The sequence below is a fragment of the Solanum dulcamara genome, chromosome 10 (genome assembly GCF_947179165.1).
Source record: "Solanum dulcamara chromosome 10, daSolDulc1.2, whole genome shotgun sequence".
NCBI classification, from domain to species: Eukaryota; Viridiplantae; Streptophyta; class Magnoliopsida; order Solanales; family Solanaceae; genus Solanum; species Solanum dulcamara.
In genome coordinates this window covers 60,596,923-60,618,866 of record NC_077246.1, presented here as the reverse complement: position 1 = coordinate 60,618,866, position 21,944 = coordinate 60,596,923, and the positions used below count along the sequence as shown (strand labels likewise).

Sequence of the window (21,944 nt, the reverse complement as noted above, 5' to 3'; positions counted from 1 at the left end):
AGGAGAAGGTCCCTACAAGGAGTTACGCTACTCCATTCTCCTTGCTCAAACCGGATATTTTTTATTCAGTGTGAAGAGATTTCATCCAACTCACCATCATACTCTTTATTGGTTATGATTAAAAGAAATAAAAATGCATACGATCTGTTAGGATTTTTGGAGAAGGATCGAGTTACACGACGATAAATCGGAAAATCTAAATTAATTGATTTCGACTTTCTTTTGCTTTTGTTCGAATTCTTAGATACAGAACTCTGATCTATTGTTTTTGGTTAAAATATGACTTGCCAATTTATTTCTCAAAAATCTCTTTAAATGTGTGTCTTATTATAACAATAGAAAGTCTAAACCTTATGAAAGTAAATCATATTCCAGACTTAAAACAATAGATCCTTGTGAAGCTTTGAAACATGACACAATCATCAAAAACAATTCTTAATACTTAGAATAATGGAGATCCAATTGGTGAAGTCATGACCAAATGTGCTATGTTGTTCCAATTACTCTTGTTGTCTTCAAAATTTGTAAAGAAGCTATCCATATAATTGTCCATTTGTACTTCACTTGAGTAGTTTCCAGGGTTTTGGCTATAACCATATTCTGGAAAAAGCTCTGCTAACCCCTCAGTGATGGAAAATTCTGTTTGGATGTCATTATCTTTTGTTATTATATCTTCAAATGGGCAAAGGTCTTCACCAAGCTCAACATTTTCTTCGATATTGAACGAAGATGGAGTTGGAGAATTGCATATTTTTGTCCTTGAGTTTGTGAGAAAACCATCAAGAAGAATTGCACTAATGTCCTTTATAGTTGGTAGTTTTGTGCGCGACATTTGCCAAGCTTGTAGTATGTCAAGACAAGGGATTTGCTGCAAATTATAATGAGGACATTGAGGATTATTATTATTATTGTTGTTGTACCTGCTTCTATTTCGAACAGACCTAGCTTCTGCTTCAAGTCTAGCAGTCTCCCATTCAGCCATGTGGCTAAGGCTTGCAATGGACTTATAATTGGAACCATCTCTCTTTGGTTGATGAGTCATGGGATCAATGCCCATATTGATTAGTCTCTTCTTCAAACGTGTATTCCAATAGTTTTTTATCTCGTTATCACTTCTGTTTGGCAAGTGAGATGCTATTGTTGACCACCTTGATCGATAACGAGATGAACCAGTATGTTACTATTACACAAATCACTTAATAAAATATAATAACATAAACAACATCGGAGCCAGAATTTTAAATAAGGGAAATCAAAATTTCTTTACCTATTTCCAAGAAGAGCATGAAGTTGAAAGATGGTTCGTTCTTCCTCGGAGCTGAACTTTCCTCTCTTGATATTAGGCCTTAAATAATTGATCCATCTCAGTCTACAACTCCTTTTACATCGTTGAAGCCCTATACTCCAAATGTGGAAAACAAATGTACGTTAAATTATGTTAGCATAGTCAGAAATTTCATATATATAGTGTTAAATATACGTATATATACAAATTATTAATATTTGACTTATATATACAGTATAAAATGAATTAAGTTAATGTTACCTGCTCTAACAGGCAAATCACTCCAGCTACCATAGCCATGTTCCTCAACATAAGCCAAGAGCTTTTGGTCTTCAGCAGGTGTCCAGGGTCCTTTCTTCAAACCCTTTTTATCTAAACGTGGTGATCTTCCCATTTTAATTACCTAGCTCCAAATTTAATACTTATAATAAGAAGAAAAAGCAAGAAAGTGAAAGAAGAAATCTTTAAAATTAACAAAGAAATCTTCTTTTGATAAGATGGCTGATGGATGTAATGTGGAAACACAAGTGAGAGTATATATGAAGAAGCAATCATTAAATAGTATGACCAAAGTTGTACCACAAAATTTATAAGAATTAAATGGTAATTGATAAGTTTCTGAATAGAGAAATTTAAGATGGAACCTATGTTTATTTGATTCCTTAACTGGTGTGGACATGTGGTCCATAAAATAGTGAAATGATCCTTTCGAAAACATTAACTGATGGGAACCATAAATGGCTCACCAAATGAAATTAATAAGAGTCCCTTGGCAATTACTCTAAAAGAACAATAAACTGACACCCCATTTTATTTTTTTACTACAGTTTGATTAAGAATTACTCTAAAAAAATAATCAACGGACACACCATTTTATTTCTTTACTACAGTCTGATTCTTAATATGCTACTCACTCTATTCACTTTTACTTGTTCATTATATTAAAATAACTTTTTTATTTTTACTTATCCTTTTTACCATATCAAGAAAAAGATTTTTAAAAAAATTGTGTTGTATCGTTAACTTAAACTAGCAATACAGTGATAGAAAAAAACCAAAATTGAGAAATATTAATTTGTAAGTTGAAAGACAATAGAGAAGAGAGAGGCAATATAATCGAAGGAATTGTTTTTGACTGAATGACTAAAGAGCTGCAACTACAATCCTTTATAAGCAAAATAATGTGAAGCTAAAGATTAGGAACTACACCTAGCAGCCCACATTTCAAAATTATTTCCTAAAGACTACGACAAACATAAAATATAGGCATTTTATTTTCTAACAAAACTGTAATTTACTAAGCTGAATTATTAAAACTAACAATTTGCCTTAAACTTAAAGCTCTCAGGCTTCAGTTTAACCCTTTAACAACATGAAGGAGTGCTTCTATTTTTAAGTAGGAGACCTTTTTTTTTCACCACCTATATGGGACAAATGTTTATTTCATAAAGCAAGAGGGACTACTCATTTTTTCCTCCACTTCTTTTTCCGTCCATTTCTCATTCAACCTATCAATTAAACCCAACACTTCATTATTGAAATCTCACGGGAAATAATACTTCACATCGATGTGCTTTCTTCTTCCATGTAAAACAAGATTTTTTGACAGCTTAATGGCAGAGTTGTTGTCGCAGAAAATTGTAGTTGCTCTTTCTTGTTTGAATTGTAGTTCTTCAAGAATTCTCCTCAACCAAACAGCACAATAAGCACAATTTGTAGCAGCAACAAATTTCGCCTCAGTAATCGATAAAGTGACAAATTTTTACTTCTTGGAAGACCATGAAACAGCCCTTATGCCTAGCAAAAAAACATAGCCTGAAGTGCTCTTTCTATCGTCTTGATCTCCAGCGTAATCACTGCCAGCAAAACCAATCAAACTAGATTTTTCAACCTTCTTGTAGAACAAACCAAAATCCTTAGTTCCTTGTACGTAGCAAAGGTTTCTCTTGGTAGCTAGCAGGCGGATTTCCATTGGGATCTCCATATACCTACTTATAAGACCTACAACATACATGATGTCGGACCTTGCGGCAGTAAGATACATCAAACTATCTACAATATGTCTGTAGAGTGTGTTGTCTACCTTATCTCCTCTTCTAGCTTTGTTTAGCTTCAAGCCAAACTCCACTGGAGTGCATTTCTTCATGTTGAATCAGTCTAAAATTTCCCTCAGACATTTCTTTGAGAAACAAATATCCCATCATCAGATTGCACTACTTCTAAATCAAGAAAATAATGCATCTTACCAAGATCAGACATCCCGAATTTATCCATCATAGAGTTCCTAAAATCAGAAAACTTGGCACTATCATTCCCGATAAATATAAGATCATCAACATATAAACACACAATGAGCATTTTCTCAGATTCTCCAATTTTAACAAATAGAGAGTGCTCATATGGACATTTTAAGAAATCAACTTTCAGAAAGTACGCCTCAATGCGACTATACCCAGCTAGCGGAGCTTGTTTAAGTACGTAAAGAGCCTTTTTCAAATTCTATACATTATGCTCTATTGAAGACTGATTCAAAGTATGACCTGGTCAAATTTAATTTGTTATTAGTTTCCTATTTACTTGGGTTGTTAGCAGTCATGTTGCTGTATTTTTTTTAGTTTAGAGCTATTGGATAGTTGTTGTTTAGTTAGTGGAATAGTGGTTAAATTAGTGAACTAGAGGTTTCTGTATTTTGTAAGCCTATATAAAGTTTGTATCTTCCTTTATTTTATATACACAGAAAAGCTGAGTTTCAGTAAATATTAAGGCTTCTTACTTTCAATCTAGTAAATATTCAGGCCTCTTACTTTCAGTCTCTGTTCTTTAAGAGACATACCTTGGAGTCTAAAGGGTTTAAGTTGAGTAGGACAAAGACAGAGTACTTAGAGTGCAAGTTCAGTGAGACACCTCAGGAGGTTGTCGTTGAATTTAGGCTTGGTGCTCAGGCCATCCAAAAGAGAAGTAGTTGCAAGTATCTTGGGTCTATCATGCAAGGCAGCGGGGAGATTGACGATGATGTCACACATCGTATTGGGGTAGGGTGGATGAAATGGAGGCTCGCTTCCGGAGTGCTATGTGACAAGAATGTGCCACCAAAACTTAAGGGCAAGTTCTACAAAGTGGTGGTTAGACCGGCTATGTTGTATGGGGCGGAGTGTTGGCCAGTTAAGACTTCTCACATTCAAAAGATGAAAGTTGCTGAGATGAGAATGCCGAGATGGATGTGTGGGCACACCAGGAGCGACAGGATTAGAAATGAGGCTATTCAGGACAAGGTAGGAGTGTTCTCGGTGGAAGACAAGATGCGGGAAATGCGACTGAGATGGTATGGACATGTGAAGAGAAGAGACACAGATGCCCCAGTGCGGAGATGTGAGAGGCTGGCCATGGATGGTTACAGAAGAGGTAGGGGTAGGCCGAAGAAGTATTGGGGAGAGGTGATTAGACAGGACATGGCGCAGTTACAGCTTACGGAGGACATGACGTTAGATAGGAGGGTGTGGAGGACTCACATTAGGGTAGAATGCTAGTTCATAGTCTCTTTATTCTTCTCTATTCATAGGCGTAGTAGTGCATTACGATCTCTTGCGCTGTGACTTCTGATTTCTGTTATTTCTGTTATTATTTATTACTTTCTATGCTTTGATTACTCTATTTTACCTGTGACGCTATCATTATTTATTTAATCGTTATTTGTTATTTGTATTTATTTATTTGTGTTTATTTGTTATCTATTCGTTATTTGTTTGTTGTTTTTCTCATAAAGCTTTTAATTTCCTATTCTTATCTAACATTTTTATGCATTTATGCTTTTACTGAGCCGAGGGTTTCCAGGAAACAGCCGTCCTACCTTGGTAGGAGTAAGGTCTGCGTACATTCTACCCTCCCCAGACCCCATGTTGTGGGATTTTACTGGGTTGTTGTTGTTGTTGTTGTTGTAGTCTTTTTTCCCAACATCTCTGGTATCAAATCCATGGCAAGTAGAAACAATTCATCTGGTATGACACAACCACTCATTCTTATCTTCACGGGAGAAAGCTACAAATTTAGGAGTATTCATATGAAAACTATACTCAAATCCCAAAATCTTTGGGACTTGTAGAAAGTGGATTTGCAAATCCTGAAGAAGAAGAGAGACTGCGAAACAACAAGCAAAAAGATGTTAAGACACTGGTATTTATCCAGCAAGCTGTCCATGATAATGTTTTTACGCGGATCGCTGCAGCAACCACATCAAAGCAAGCTTGGTCCATTCTATAGAAGGAGTTTCAAAGGTCATTGTGGTGAGATTGCATTCACTTCAGCATGATTGTGAAACCTTGATGATGAAAAGTGGAGAATATATTGCTGATTTTTTGTCCAAAGCAGTGGCAATTGTCAGCAAAATGCGATCTTATGGCGAGAAAATTACTGACCAGACCATTGTGGAAAAGATACTACCAAGCTTGACTCTAAAATTTGATCATATATTTGCCCTTTCAAGAATTGATGGGGTCTCTTCAATCTCATGAAGCGAGACTCAATCGATTTGCTAAAAAGAATGAACAGAAGACATTCCAGGTGAAAGATGCAGCAACTAAATATGGATAAATCAATGATCCAGCAAGTAGAGGTCGAGGAAGAAGAGGATTTTTTGGTGGCCAAGGTCGTGGTTATGGAAAGGGTAGAGGAAGGAATGATAGGTACAAACAGTTCAATGAGCAATGTAACACAAAAAATGGCATTCAATGTCATCATTGTCAGCGCTACGGTATATAAGGGCTGACTGCTGGTATAAAGACCAGAAATTAAATTTTGCAGCAGGAGAAAATGAGAAAGGAAATTATCTCTTTATGGCTTGCGTAGATACAGACCATGAGCCAAGTGATTTATGTTTTGTAGATAGTGGTTGTTCAAATCATATGGCGGGTGTTAAAGGAGCTAGATAAGAAGCTAAAGAAAACGGTGCATCTTGGCAACACAAAAGAGATGCGGGTTGAAGGAAAAGGCACTGTGGGTGTCGATACTAGCCACGATAAAGTAAAAATATTATAATGCCCAATTTTTGCCTGATTTAGGATATAATTTGTTTAGTGTTGGACAAATAATGACTAATGGGCATTTTCTTTGGTTTGATGATGATGCTTGTGTCATTACAAATAAGAAGTCAGGCAAAAAGGTTCGCATCACCATGACACCAACAAAGATGTTTCCGCTGGATGTTTGCAATATGGAAAATTTTGCCCTTGCTGCAAGTGCAAAGGATGACTCAAAGTTGGCATTTATGGAAAACAAACTAGAAAGTCTATTCCTATTGGAAAATCTTGGAGGGTTTCAAAGTATCTTAAATTAATATATGCTGATTTATGTGGACTTATGCATATTACATCTTTTGGTAGGAGTCGTTATTTTCTAGTCTTTACTAATGATTATAGTCGCATAAGTTGGGTCTATTTTTTGGAAACCAAATCAGAAACATTTTAGAAATTCAAGCATTTCAAAGCCAAGGTTGAGAAACAAAGTGGTCTGTCCATCAAAACCTTTCGCACTGATAGAAGCGGCAAGTTCTTATCCAAGGAATTTAATCTCTTTTGTGAAGAAAGTGGCATCCACAGGGAGCTAACAATACCTTATACTCCTGAGAAAAATAGTGTCGTTGAGCAAAAAAATCGCACTGTTGTGGCGATGGTAAGAAGCATGTTGCAAGCAAAAGGACTTCTGAATCATTTTTGGGCTAAAGTTGTGGCGACATTAGTCCATTTATTGAATCTGTCTCCCATAAAGGTTGTTATGAATCAAACTCCATTTGAATCTTGGAGGGGTTAAAAACCATCTGTAGGTTATTTAAGAATATTTGGTTGTATTTCTTATGCTTTGATAAATTTCCAATTTCTTCATAAGTTAGATGGAAAATCTGAAAAGTGCAATTTTATTGGTTATTGTACACAATCCAAAGCATATAGATTGTATAACCCCCATAGTAGAAAACATTTAATCAGAAGGAATGTAGGAATGTAGTATTTGAGGAAATGGCAAGTTGGAATTGGAGTGGAAGCAATGGTAAGATGCCAGAGCAGATTCTTATGCCGAATGGAATAACTTTTGATGAAATTCAATAACCAACTTCTACAGCTACATTAGCGAGTTCTTCTACAATTGTCACGCTCCGAGAGGGTACCCTAGTCGTGGGCTGCACTCAAAAGCCATTGCTGGCTCCCAAGCGAACCACTTGGTCTGATCACACATTCATTCATTCAGCGGAAGACTTAGTTTAAGAGAAAAACAAATCTTTGTGGGCTAACTCAATCATCAATCTCCATCATTCTAATCAGAAATATAGGTTTGGAAGAAAACTAATCAAGAGTTAAAGACATCAAAATAAATCTATCACTATCTAGTCTATGAAGCCTCTATCTCTACTACCCAAATGGTGCCAATGACAGGTTCATGGCTACCTAAAAAAAACTACTCATAAGCAATGGAAAGAATGAATATGATGCCTCCGAAGGCAAGGAGGTCTCACCACCATCAGGAAAGAAATAGATCATCAACGAAGCGTCTATTGATGATCTCTAATACCTTTCCCTGCATCATAAAATAATGCAGGCACAAATGGAAGTCAGTACGTGGAATGTACAAGTATGTAATATGGAATAATGAAATAACAATAAATCAAAGGTACTCAAGATAGAATGAAACTCACCCAACTCAGTATGATATGCAAGTATAAAATATAACAATGCTTTAAAAGGACTCCATAATATGCAACTTGTTTAAACCATGTCATATACTTTCATACACAACCTGGGAGTCTCTCTTAATCGACAATAATCCCACCACCTATAAGTAGGTTAAGTACAAAGAACCGACGTCGTTGCCATATCTGTCCAATACTTGCCAAGGTAAAGGATTCATCTACCAATCTGGATCCACCAATCAATCAAATCCTATATTTTCAAGACAATGAATTAGGGAAACATCCGACTTTAACAGTTCAATCCTCTTCTACGCTAGCTACATAGTTATAGAGTTTTACTCTCACTCAATTTGATGCTCGATACTACTCCAAAAACTCAATATGCTCATGCAACTTAAATAAATCAGTTCAATCAAAACTTTCGACTAGTCTAGTTGGAGTCCCATCTAAACTCAATCACATCTCAATCATTATACTCCATCAAATCAACTCAATCCAATCCACTCATTGAGATTAAATTCTCAACTCTTTTAAATATCTTTAAAACATGCAATTTTGACTCAAAATAATACATCGCGAAATCCAGATTAAAATGGTTAAAATCTTAAAGACTTATTTTCAAATATGGATAAGTGGTGGAAGATATATATATATATATGTGTGTGTGTGTGTGTCTTATGACTCATTAGGGTCATTCTTATCCCAAGATAATTCTAGAAAATTCTAGAGGAAGAAGAGAAGAGAAACTTGTAGCTAGAGAGAGAGCTCGGTTTTGGGAGAGAAAAAAAGAGGTAAGTCTCCAATTTCGCTCCGTAAATTAATTATCTAGGGTATACCAAGATGTTATGAAGGTATTGGTAATGTAAATTTATGGTTTGGAGCAGCCAAAAATATTACCAAACAGCCCCAAAATTTTAGCCGCACTACAAGAGCTTCCGAGGTAAGTTTTGGCGAGTTTTGGTGAATTTTGAGCAAGGTAAGGTTTTTTCTTTCAATTGAAGTTTATGAGGTTGTTATGGGGTATGTTAAATGTATTAAATGATGCTGGAAGTGAAAAAATATATAAGGATGCTTGACGTTAGAAACAACTAAATGGAAGTCATAGTAGTTAAATCGAAGTCACGTAGTGTGTTGTCGTTGTAGTGCTGCGGTTGCAGATGGTTGGGTTGCATGTTTCAGGGATTTAAAGTGTGTTAAAAAGTGTGTGGGGATTTCTGGTTTCAGCCACACGACCCCCCGTTTGGTATGGTTAAAGATTTTATGAAATAAAGGTTAAAAACTTCATTTTGGTATCGTAAATTTTGAGCTTGTTGTTTGGAGTTGTATTGTGGGATATTGAAGTGATTTAATGGTATATGTGCTGCTGGTTATTGTTGTTGGATGTTTTTTGATATTGTGGCCGAGTTGAAATATCGGGGATGATGTATTTACAGGGGAAGTGCTGCCGAAATTTCAATAGAAAAAATATTATTTTAGAATGAGAATTTTGGATATCTACAGCTAATGTTTGCATTCGTTAACATTATTATAGATTTTTGGGAAGGCCAAGATTTAAGTGGGATTGACTAAGAAAGCGGACAAGGTATGTAAGGCTTACCCTTTTCTTTCAAGGCATGATTCCGATGTTATGGTTTCATAAGTGCTTCCATATTTCCTTTGTTTTCAAAAGTTAGGTGTCAATGGTCCCAAGGAAATGACTATTTTTCCTATAACCCGTCAATGTTTTTTAAAATGTCTATACTTTCCCAAAACAAAGGTTTAAAGTATTACAAGCTTTTATGACAATAACGATGGATATGTTTTACAACGACATTCATGATGTCGAGGATGAGAATATGTCTATGATGGCTATGATAAGAACGGCTTCATGTATGTAAGGTTTACTCTTCTTTCTCTTGGCATGTTTTGACATAAGTATATAGAGCTACTCTTTCATTTGGCATGGGTTTTATGAAATAAGTATATGATATTTTATACAATTTCAAGGAAGTCCTATTTATAGAGCCACTAGGATGGCCAATTTTCTTGAGTTTTCAAAGGATATTTTCTCGTGCTTAGACACGTGTATATGATTTCAAAAGTTTTATTTTGATAGAATCCATGGTAATTTTTGAAAGTTACTTGACATGACTCTTGTCTTGATTTTTTTGAATCATAGCTCATTCCGATTATTCTACGAGTCTTGAAAATTTGTCCTATGTGCATATGTATACGATTTGGCACCTTACGAGATTGTGACCTTATTCTGCATTCTCTTAATATTATCCTTCGTGGATAGTCTCATCTTATAATAATTGTTCCTTCAAGGTGAGACAAAGCGACCATGGTTAGTCTATAATACAATCGAAGGTTACCGACCTTCCGTCACTCCGATAGATACATGACTTTTGTTGAGCTCTCTTGCATGCTATCTATCTATCTATATATATATATATAAGTATATAGGGGATATGGGGAAGGTTCATATGTGGCGCTATAGACGCATTGCCACCTGGTCAGTTGGCGTAATTTTCATCCCGAACACGGGACATGTAGGAGATATGACATGTTCTATTTTCTATGGATATGAAAAAGAAATGTTTTTAAAGGAAAAGACAAGCATGAATGGCATGCGGCCTAAAAGGCACTCATATGTACATGTTACTCTCATATCTCACTATATTTTCTATGATTCTATGATATGGTTGTTCATACCTTATGTTCTTTGTTATGCTGATTTTCATGCCTTACATACTCAGTACATTACTCGTACTGACCCTCTTTTCTTCGGAGGCTACGTTTCATGCCGTGCAGGTACACCCAAATGAGTAGAAGCTATTATAGAAGATGTTCCAGTGGGGTTAGCAACTCCACTTGTTCCTGGAGTGCTGCTTAGTTAGAGTATATGCGATATGGTGTTTCGTTCGAAGTTAGAGATTTTGCAGACAGAGTCATGGGTATAGAGTGTCAGCTTTGTAAGTGATGTCACCATGCAATATGTTATTGTGTCGTATGTCACGAGTTTTATGGGATGATAGATTATGGAAAGCAAGATTTGCAAAGCTTAGCTATGTTTTTTTCATTTCTTTTGATGTATATGTCTAAATAGATTAAGTATGTAATATGAGGTAACGGGTTCGCTCGGCTCTAAGCATAGGGTCGGGTGCCCATCACACCCTATTAAGATTGGGCTGTGACAAAGTGGTATCAGAGCAGGTTGGTCTAAGGGTTGTCTGCAAAGTCGTGTCCAGTAGAGTCATGTTTATGGATGTAAAGCCGGCCATATTTATAAACGGAGGCTGCGGGGCATCTAGGGATTGTTGACCTTCTTTCCATCCTAGATCGTGTGATAGAGCCAAGTCATAGGAAGAGAGATTCCCTATATGAGCCTTATACGCGACAGAAGGAGGTGAGTAACGATATGACGAGATATAGAGGTAAGTCTGGATATATTTGCTTTGCTACCTGAAACTAGGAATACTGGATGTCTAGAATGTGTCATATAGCTGTATGTTCTGTGAGGTACTATTGATGTTTGTTACTCACAGATTTTGAATAGTAGACATGGTGAGGAGATCCTGCCAGACTGGGTACGCCTAACAGGAAGAAGCTTGGGAAGGAAATACTGTAAATAAACAATAAGTGAGACGCATTGTTTCAGAGAGGTTATGGATTTGGCATGGCAATGAAGATGCAATCACTATCCTCGGGAATCTGGGAGTCCAGGATGAAAGATAGTCATGCACGAAAGAGAAAGGTGGAGATTGAGGATTAAAAAGGGAAAAATAGTAATTGTAAAAGAAGGACGTGTTACGAAAGTGTCTCGGAACCTGTAAGACCTTGACTTGCTCCCGATAATGTAATAAAGGTCATGTGAGAAAGTGGACGCGATTATAACGGCATTAATGCACCCGATTCCATCAAAGTTACGAGGTTAAGCGTGCTTGGGCAAGAGTTGTACTAGGATGGGTGACCCTCTGGGAAGTATGCAAGAATTCTATATATTCAGACATAAGAGACAAGTGAGAGGTTAGAGTAACCTAAGGGAAAACTAGAGTTTATGAAATGGCTGGAAACCTTAAGAGGCCGCGTAAGACGAGGTAGATTAGTCTGGTGAAGAGACATAAAGTGCATCACAGCTCTGGAATAAGGATATGCTTGAACAGCGTTAGGAAGTATTTTGTGGGCTAGTCGATGGTATATATATACATATACATATGAATGTGTAGGATGTCCCACGTACGATTGTGTCTGTAAACATGTGAGTTCCAGCAACTAGTGTCACGGTAAGGAAGGCATTAATCACGCAAGGGTACCGAAGATCAAGCGACAATAAGAATAAAGGGTACAATTATTGCAACATACGCTACTATTATTTGACTATAGGTTACGATTGAAAATTCTAGTGGAACGATATTTGGAAATAAAGAGAGTAAGTATATAGAAAACAAAGAGATCAAAGTATTAGAAGGAGGTGAAAAGTAAGGAAACCTCAGTAAGTGAAACTCCCGAGAGAAATCACTGGCAAAGCGCGATACCATATTATATTAGGCCAAAGAGGAATCACAATATTTTCAAGTACCAGAAAAGGAAACCCATAACATGGAATGAGGACTCGTGTAAGACTTAGAAGTTCGAGTATAAGGAGAATGGAGTGCGGGATAAGGAATGGGCATAAAAAAAAGGACAACAATAAGAGGAACCCTCCCGAAGTATTAAGACATCCCATGAGGTTAGTTGAACATTCGAGGATGAATGTTCTAAAGGGAGGGAGAATGTTATATCCCGTATTTTATACGGTTGGATATTTTAAAGTAGTCGTGGTAAAGTGAAGGGAATGACCATCTTCTAAAATTTATTTTAATATACAAGTTGGTTATGAATATTATTTATGAACATTAATAGTGTGGAAATTTGGAAAAGGCAAAGGGCAAAAAGAAAAATTCGCAAAGTGGCCTATGGTAGTATTGTGGAAGGCTAGGGGTAAAACGAGAATTTCACAAAGTATTCAAGAATGTTCTTGAAAGCCCAAAGTGTTCAAGAAAGTTTATGTAGGGGTGCACTCTTTTATGTCCATGTGATGAATATATATAAACCAAAGTATACATGGCAAGACAATTAAGTTATCTTTATTTTTATTTTTTAAAGAAAGTTCTAGAAAAATGGAGAAGGGGTCATGTGTCTATATTCATATTTGAGGGACTTATTTTCAAATATGGAAAACTGGTGGAAGATATATATATATATATATCTGTGTGTGTGTGTATGTCTTATGACTCATTAGGGTCATTCTTATCCCAAGATAATTCTAGAAAATTCAAGAGGCAGAAGAAGAGAAACTTGAAGCTAGAGAGAGAGAGCTCGGTTTTGGGAGAGAAAAAAAGAGGTAAGTCTCCAATTTCGCTCTGTAAATTAATTATCTAGGGTATACCAAGATGTTATGAAGGTATTGGTAATGTAAATTTATGGTTTGGATCAGCCAAAAATGTTACCAAACAGCCCCAAAATTTTAGTCGCACTACGAGAGCTTCCGAGGTAAGTTTTGGCGAGTTTTGGTGAATTTTGAGCAAGATAAGGTTTTTTCTTTCAATTGAAGTTTATGAGGTTGTTATGGGGTATTAAATAATGCTTGAAGTGAAAAAATGTATAAGGATGCTTGATGTTAGAAACAACTAAATGGAAGTCGTAGTAGTTAAATCGAAGTCGCGTAGTGTGTTGTCGTTGTAGTGCTGCGGTTGCAGCTGGTTGGGTTGCATGTTTCAGGGATTTAAAGTGTGTTAAAAAGTGTGTGGGGATTTCTGGTATCAGCCACACGACCCCCCGTTTGGTATGGTTAAAGATTTTATGAAATAAAGGTTAAAAACTTCATTTTGGTATCGTAAATTTTGAGCTTGTTGTTTGGAGTTGTATTGTGGGATATTGAAGTGATTTAATGGTATATGTGCTGCTGGTTATTGTTGTTGGATGTTTTTTGATATTGTGGCCGAGTTGAAATATCGGGGATGGTGTATTTACAGGTGAAGTGCTGCCGAAATTTCGATAGAAAAAATATTATTTTAGAATGAGAATTTTGGATATCTACAGCTAATGTTTGCATTCGTTAACATTATTATAGATTTTTGGGAAGGACAAGATTTAAGTGGGATTGACTAAGGAAGCGGACAAGGTATGTAAGGCTTACCCTTTTCTTTCAAGGCATGATTCCGATGTTATGGTTTCATAAGTGCTTCCATATTTTCTTTGTTTTCAAAAGTTAGGTGTCAATGGTCCCAAGGAAATGACTATTTTTCCTATAACCCATCAATGTTTTCCAAAATGTCTATAGTTTCTCAAAACAAAGGTTTAAAGTATTACAAGCTTTTATGACAATAACGATGGATATGTTTTACAACGACATTGATGATGTCGAGGATGAGAATATGTCTATGATGGCTATGATAAGAACGGCTTCATGTATGTAAGGTTTACTCTTCTTTCTCTTGGCATGTTTTGACATAAGTATATAGAGCTACTCTTTATTTTGGCATGAGTTTTATGAAACAAGTATATGACATTTTATACAATTTCAAGGAAGTCCTATTCGTAGAGCTACTAGGATGGCCAATTTTCTTGAGTTTTCAAAGGATATTTTCTCGTGCTTAGATACGTGTATATGATTCCAAAAGTTTTATTTTGATAGAATCCATGGTAATTTTCGAAAGGTACTTGACATGACTCTTGTCTTGATTTTTTTGAATCATAGCTCATTCCGATTGTTCTACGAGTCTTGAAAATTGGTCCTATGTGTATATGTATATGATTTGTCACCTTACGAGATTGTGACCTTATTCTACGTTCTCTTAATATTATCCTTCGTTGGATAGTCTCATCTTATAAAAATTGTTCCTTCAAGGTGAGACAAAGCGACCATGGTTAGTCTATAATACAATCGGAGGTTACCGACCTTCCGTCACTCCGATAGATATATGACTTTTGTTGAGCTCTCTTGCATGCTATCTATATGTATATGTATATGTATATGTATATGTATATGTATATGTATATGTATATGTATATGTATATGTATATGTATATGTATATAGGGGATATGGGGAAGGTTCATATGTGGCGCTATAGATGCATTGCCACTTGGTCAGTTAGCGTAATTTTCATCCCGAACGCGGGACATATGTGGGCGATATGACATGTTCTATTTTCTATGGATATGAAAAAGAAATGTTTTTAAAGGAAAAGACAAGCATGCATGGCATCCGGCCTAAAAGGCACTCATATGTACATGCTACTCTCTTATCTCACTATATGTTCTATGATTCTATGATATGGTTGTTCATACCTTATGTTCTTTGTTATGCTGATTTTCATGCCTTACATACTCAGTACATTACTCGTACTAACCTTCTTTTCTCCGGAGGCTGCGTTTTATGCCGCGCAGGTACACCCAAATGAGTAGAAGCTATTATAGAAGATATTCCAGCGGGGTTAGCAACTCCACTTGTTCCTGGAGTGCTGCTTAGTTAGAGTATATGCGATATGGTGTTTCATTCAAAGTTAGAGACTTTGTAGACAGAGTCGTGGGTATAGAGTGTCAGCTTTGTAATTGGTGTCACCATCCAATATGTTATTATGCCGTATGTCACGAGTTTTATGGGATGATAGATTTTGGAAAGCAAGATTCGCAAAGCTTAGCTATGGTTTTTTCATTTCTTTTGATGTACAAGTCTAAATAGATTAAGTATGTAATATGAGGTAACGGGTTCGCTCGGCTCCAAGCATGGGGTCGGGTGCCCATCACACCCTATTAAGATCAGGGTGTGACATATATTTTTGAAAATCAATCACAATTCATTAAAATTTTGTCTCAAAACCATCATTTATGCTCAAGATATCCATGTTCAAAATAATGAAAAAATTAAATTATGTGAAAACTCAAACTCTTGCACAATCAATGCTCAAAATCAAATATAATCTTCAATTAGGGTTCATGTGAATGAAGCATGGACATGTATCTAAATCATATACTCAACTCATGAACAATATCAATACATATTTTAAATATATACAAGGAACCCAAAAGACAATAGATAACTCAAGAATTCAATTCAAGGAACTCAAAAACTCCAACTCAACCCAACTCGAATCAATAAAGATGAAGGGGCACGTAGACGAACTCGGTCCAATGTTGTGTTAGCCTTACATACCTGAAATTCGAAGGATATCAAGACTTGAAGGAATCTCTTAAAACCTAGCTTTTCTTCTTCGTCTTCTCTCTAATCTCTTTTCTCTATGGTTCTAAGGGTGAATGAGAAACAAATACCCCTAGGAGGTGGATTTTTAGACTCAAAAAGTAATAAGTTAGGTTTGAAAAGAGTGGGGAAAAGTCTGAAATATCCGTCCTCAAGAAGAATTGAAAAATGGGTCCAGGACCCTGCAGGCGCTATAGTGGCGCGCCGCGTCAAAGTCCAAACTACTGCAGCTAGTTTCGGGCGAGTCACGCCACGCCAAGCCTCCAAAATGCTGTAGCGGTAGTCTTTGGTAAAACGGTCATAACTTTTTACTCCAACTCGAAATGAGGCAAACTCGTTGGCATTGGAAAGAGGATTCAAAGATATTTAACTTGATAGGTGTGGGACACCTAAGTCTTAATATTCTAAAGTTATGGTCTTTTGAAGTTGACTCTTCTTCGAACTAATCCTAAAACTTAGCCAATAGCAATTCTTTGGACTTGGCTTGGTGTTAGAGAACCCTTATGATCCTAAACGACATCTAATACACTTTAAATACTTAAAAAATGATCCTAGATCATATATACAATTTGACGTGTTTGAGTTCAAGCCTATATGTATACAAAGAATGGTCTTAATCTTAGTGTAGAAATTTATGAGGTGTAACAATATCTCCCCCTTGGGATCATTCGTCCTCGAATGATGAGTAAACCAAAGATGGAAATCGAGGCTCGAATAACAATCAAGATTCAATCATTCAACCAATCAGATGCTCAAAATAATCGATTATTCAAACTCAATGATGGATATATCAATTCAAATCAAGAGTAGATTCATTTCCTTCAATATTCTCATTAGGGCTGTACAGGGCAAACCGATAAACCGCACCAAATCGACAAATCGAACCAAACAGGAAAAAAAAACCGACCAGTAGTTTGGTTTGACTTGGTTTGGTGTTTGAAAAATACCTCAACCATTATAGGATTGATTTGGTTTTAACTAAAAAAAGTCAAACTGAACCCAAACCGACCCGATTATAAATATATTACTTTTAAATTATGTTATACATAAAAATATTTATTAAAATATAATTTATAAATATTTTTTAAAAAAAATTCATAATTTTTATTTTCTTTCTTACATTTAGATTTGAACTTGAGAAGCCCATCTAAATAATATACAAAAAGTCATCTTATAAAGTTATATTATAAAGTTAAAACTTCAAACATTGTTCTGCCTCCATCTTATATATTGATATTTTGTACTAGAACTCTTTTTAAAAAACACTGTTCTGTGCTTTTTATTAGATACTATGAAAAATCCGAGAAACCCAAAAAAAACCCAAAAAACCCAAAAAACCCGAGAAACCCAAAAAAACCTGAAAACCCCGAGAAAATTGATATCGAAAAACCCAATTTTTATTGGTTTGGTTTGGTTTATAGATTTAATAACCCGACACAAATGGTTTGGTTTGGTTTGTAAAAAATCCGAACCAACCCGGTCCATGTACACTCCTAATTCTCATCATTAGGCACGAATAGAACATCAAAACTCTATCTATCGATTCACTCAAGCATTTAGATCATCAACCATCAAACTCAAGAAAGAATACATCAACTCGAATCAAGAATAGGACGTTACTTTCAACATCATCGTTGATGGCACGAATAGAAATGAATAGTTAATCTTTACATCATCCTTATAGGATAGACTATCCTTGATTTCAGCACTATCATGGGAACTACGAACAAAGGATCTCCCAAGCACTCCTTCGATCATTGAGACATGAAGCACCAAATGAATGGCGGCTAACTCAAACGGTAACTACAATTCATGAATGACATCTCCAATCCTCTTCACACTTAGGCAAGGACAATATATCGATGCCCAAGCTTTCGCTTCTGACCAAGCCTCATACAACTTTTTACTATCTCGTATACACATATTAAGTCTCTTCTTATCAAATGACTTAGACTCAATTCACTACTTACATCTAAAGGTCACATACCCCCCATTCGTAACACATACTCCTCGCAAGTTAATATCTTAATATCTCGCATACACTATGTCAAGCCTACTAAATAAAATCTTAAAACTGGCACTATCACACTCTAATCACACCACTCACCTCAAATTCAATCTTAGGGTGTAATATTAACACACACATCATACACTGCTTGCATACTATAACAATCTACAACTACTAGATGAAATTAAGAAACACTCTTCTACGAAGACCTCATGATAAGTAATCGACCCTCGTCTCACTGTTTGTCTAATTACAATTTATCACCTCATCTCCCTTCATAACCTAAGTACTATTTACCCATTCATTACACCTTATTGCCGAGTTATATTCATACCCTTCTAAATAACATGGGGCTCTCTTTTCAAAATCATAAGCCTATCTTAGATCTATCATCTCATGACTACTCATCCCTTCCGTTTAATACCTATACTAGGTCTTTACTAACACAAAGACACCCCAACATAAAACTCTTCTATTGGTTTAAGTGTATTCTAACTCATCCTAACTAACAAACTTTCATCTACCTCCTATCATGAAGGTTAGACGATACTTACTACTCTTTAGTCAAAACCAAAAGGGACTTTACTAATGAACCCATCACCTACCTTATAGCTACATAACTCTAGTTACATGCCTCAACCAACCACCCTTCACATACATCCAATCATTCACCTCAAACTCCAAGTCTTTTCCCCTCACCTCAATTTTCAAACTCTCTAGAATGGTTTTCACTTCCTTTATAACTTGGTGAACTAAGTCTAGTCCAACCCACTCAAAGATAGGGAACTCACTCGCTAGAAGACATTATACTAGGGATGAAAGAAGAGCTTCAACCTCGAATGCTCCCATCAACATTCCTATTACCCAGTTCAAGCCTAGCTTTAAGTCCTAAGGTCTAGTCCTAAGATGATCATACTTATACAAATCTAACAATCGAATTCATATTCTATACCACCATAGGGACCTTTTACTTAGAGAATACTACTCCTTCTCACCACTTCATACAAACACTCACAATCATCACCCAACATTCATCAATAGCCTACTACTATCACTCTCTTAGGGACCACTACACTCTCAAGCCTATCACTCTAACCACCTCAACCACATCTAAGAACAATCAAGCCTACTTTAACACTTCTACCTCCATTATTGCATGAGCTCTTACCAGAGACTCACTACCATACTCTTACCTATCTATTGCACATCACAGGGTCTTATCTCTCTCCTGTTTCACATATTTATCCTTAACTCGACAAGTATAACACAACTATCATAATCAAGAAACATTCACTCTCCTCCATCTATTCTCACTCAACTTAGTCTGTTATCATCAACATTGCTATTAGAATTGGGAGGAGCTCATTATCTCCCCCTTTGGCAATAACCAATACTACTATATTTCCATTCTATGATAGGCATGATCAATATTTGAAACTAGACATTCCAAATTCTACCATTAATGGTGAAATAACAAGCCTAAGGTCGGTGCATGCCTAGAACAATGTTAGAATCAGTCATATTCAACTCAAATCAGATTAACCATGGTATCTCTATGATGGAAGGGAATGGTACAATCACTATTGACTCACTTAATTAGGATAAACTCATCCATGGGCATAATAAAAGATGTGGCACCCGGATCAAACAAATCATAAATATCATAGGAAAAGATTCGAAACATACCAGTGACATCATCTGACAAGTTCTCTTGATCTTGGTGAATACCCATGGCATACAAACAGTTTGTACCTCCGCTCGTACCAGAAGTAGCATCCCTTTGATTTCCTCGAATTATGGTGCAAGAGTAGAAGATTGGGCTTTTCTAGACAACTTCGGACAGTTTCTCTAAAAGTGACCCCCTTGACCATACTTATAGCATCCACTGGTGCCCTTTTGACACTTTCCCAAATGAAATTTTCCATAAGTACCATAAGGCGGTTTTCATTTAGAACCTCGGGCCACACTTCTTTTGAACTGAGGATTTCGGACTTTGAAGTTTTGATTACCACATGGCCTTATATTATAATTGTTATTAGATGTAGGTGTCCTCACTGATAGCGGGGCATACCTCAAGGACCTCTAGAGAAATGAGGACTTGTTTTTATTTCCTTGCTTCTATTGACGATGCTTACGTCCTATCGATTCAGCCTTTTTTCCCTAAGGTTCCTCCCTGTCCTTCTTTACCCATCAAGAATGTACATTAATATGAGTAACAGGCTCAGGCTCTTCTACCCAAAATTTGGTCTCTATTCCAGATTCTGAGGGCATGCCTGGCGAGGAAATCCAGTGTTGACGAGGTCTCTCTTGCTTACTGTGTGTTTTGAAGGCATGCTTTGACAACAACGCGTAAACACAGGAGTTATAAGGGATTATACAGAGTTAAACTCTGAAGCATGAAATAGAATACCAAAAGACGGTCAATACTTCTTAATGTCATATAGCCTCCCCATTATGGATGTGGCGCGCTTCATACTATTAATAAGGACTCTACTAGACACGGCTTCATAGACTCCCTAGGATACTTGAACTTTGTGCTATGATACCAAGTTTGTCATACCCCGAGAGGTACCCTAGTCAGAAGCCATTGCTGGCTCCCAAGTGAACCACTTGGCCTGATCACACATTCATTCATTCAGCGAAAGACAATTTAAGGGAAAAATAAATCTTAGTGGGTTAACTCAATCATCAATCTCCATTATTCTAATAAGAAACATAGGTTTGGAAGAAAACAAATCAAGAGTTAAAGACATCAAAATAAATCCATCACTATCTAGTCTATGAAACCTCTATCTCTACTACCTAAATGGTGCCAATGACAGGTTCATGATTACCTCAAAAAAACTTACTCATAAATAATGAAAAGAATGAATATGATGCCTCTGAAGGCAAGGAGGTCTCACCACCATCAGGAAAGAAATAGATCCTCAACGAAGCGGCTGTTGATGATATCTAATATCTTTCCCTTCATCATAAAATGATGTAGGCCCAAATGGACGTCAGTATGTAGAATGTACGAGTATGTAATATGGCATAATGAAATAACAATACATCAAAGGTACTCAAGATATAATGAAACTCACCCAACTCAGTATGATATGCAAGTATAAAATATAACAGCGCTTTAAGAAGGACTCAGTAATATGCTACTTTTTTACAACATGTCATATACTTTCATGCACAATCTGGAGTTTCTCTTAATGACAACAATCCCACCACCTATAAGTAGGTGATGTACAACAAACCAACACCGTTACCACGTTCGTCCAATACTTGCCAAGGTAAAGGATGAATCTACCAATCTGGATCCACCAATCAATCAAATCATATCTTTTAAGGACAATGAAATAGGGAAACATCCAACTTTAGCGGTTCAATCCTCTCCTACGGTGGCTACGTAGTTATTGAGTTTTACTCTCACTCAATTCGATGCTCTATACTACTCCAAAAACTGAATATGCTCGTGCAACTTAAATAAATCAGTTCAATCAAAACTTTCGACTAGTCTAGTTGGAGTCCCATCTAAACTCAATCACATCTCAATCATTATACTCCTTCAAATCAACTCAATCCAATCCACTCATTGAGATTAAATGCTCAACTCTTTTAAATATCTTTAAAATATGCAATTTTGACTCAAAATAATGCATCGCGAAATCTAGATCAAAATGGTTAAAATCTTAAAGATTTTTTCAATTCAACTCGGGTTCGACTCGTGCTCAAATTATCAAGTTCTTTCAGAAATATATTTTTGAA

At 36.3% G+C, this 21,944-nt stretch overlaps 2 protein-coding genes across 2 annotated transcripts; both read right to left on the bottom strand.

Annotated features, from left to right (window-relative positions):
• Nucleotides 1-395: 395 nt before the first annotated feature.
• Nucleotides 396-1,794, bottom strand: LOC129870874 (transcription factor MYB106-like). Its single transcript, XM_055945758.1, has 3 exons — nt 1,547-1,794; nt 1,268-1,397; nt 396-1,148 (listed from the first exon to the last, which is right to left on the bottom strand). Exons 1-3 carry the CDS (start codon nt 1,677-1,679, stop codon nt 443-445), a joined length of 969 nt encoding a protein of 322 aa, XP_055801733.1. The 5' UTR covers nt 1,680-1,794; the 3' UTR covers nt 396-442.
• A 1,253-nt stretch (nt 1,795-3,047) lies between these two features.
• On the bottom strand, nt 3,048-3,431 carry LOC129869845 (secreted RxLR effector protein 161-like). Its single transcript, XM_055944438.1, has one exon. The coding sequence runs from the start codon at nt 3,429-3,431 to the stop codon at nt 3,048-3,050; it is 384 nt and encodes a 127-aa protein (XP_055800413.1).
• Nucleotides 3,432-21,944: the final 18,513 nt, after the last annotated feature.

What these genes read in the sequence shown, in the direction of transcription:
- LOC129870874 (XM_055945758.1), bottom strand. Translation starts at nt 1,679, where the DNA reads ATGGGAAGATCACCACGTTTAGATAAAAAGGGTTTGAAGAAAGGACCC. An exon ending in TGATTTGCCTGTTAGAGCAG is followed by an intron (nt 1,398 to 1,546) that starts GTAACATTAACT and finishes TTTGGAGTATAG; the next exon opens with GGCTTCAACGATGTAAAAGG. An exon ending in CATGCTCTTCTTGGAAATAG is followed by an intron (nt 1,149 to 1,267) that starts GTAAAGAAATTT and finishes TTATCGATCAAG; the next exon opens with GTGGTCAACAATAGCATCTC.
- LOC129869845 (XM_055944438.1), bottom strand. Translation starts at nt 3,431, where the DNA reads ATGAAGAAATGCACTCCAGTGGAGTTTGGCTTGAAGCTAAACAAAGCT.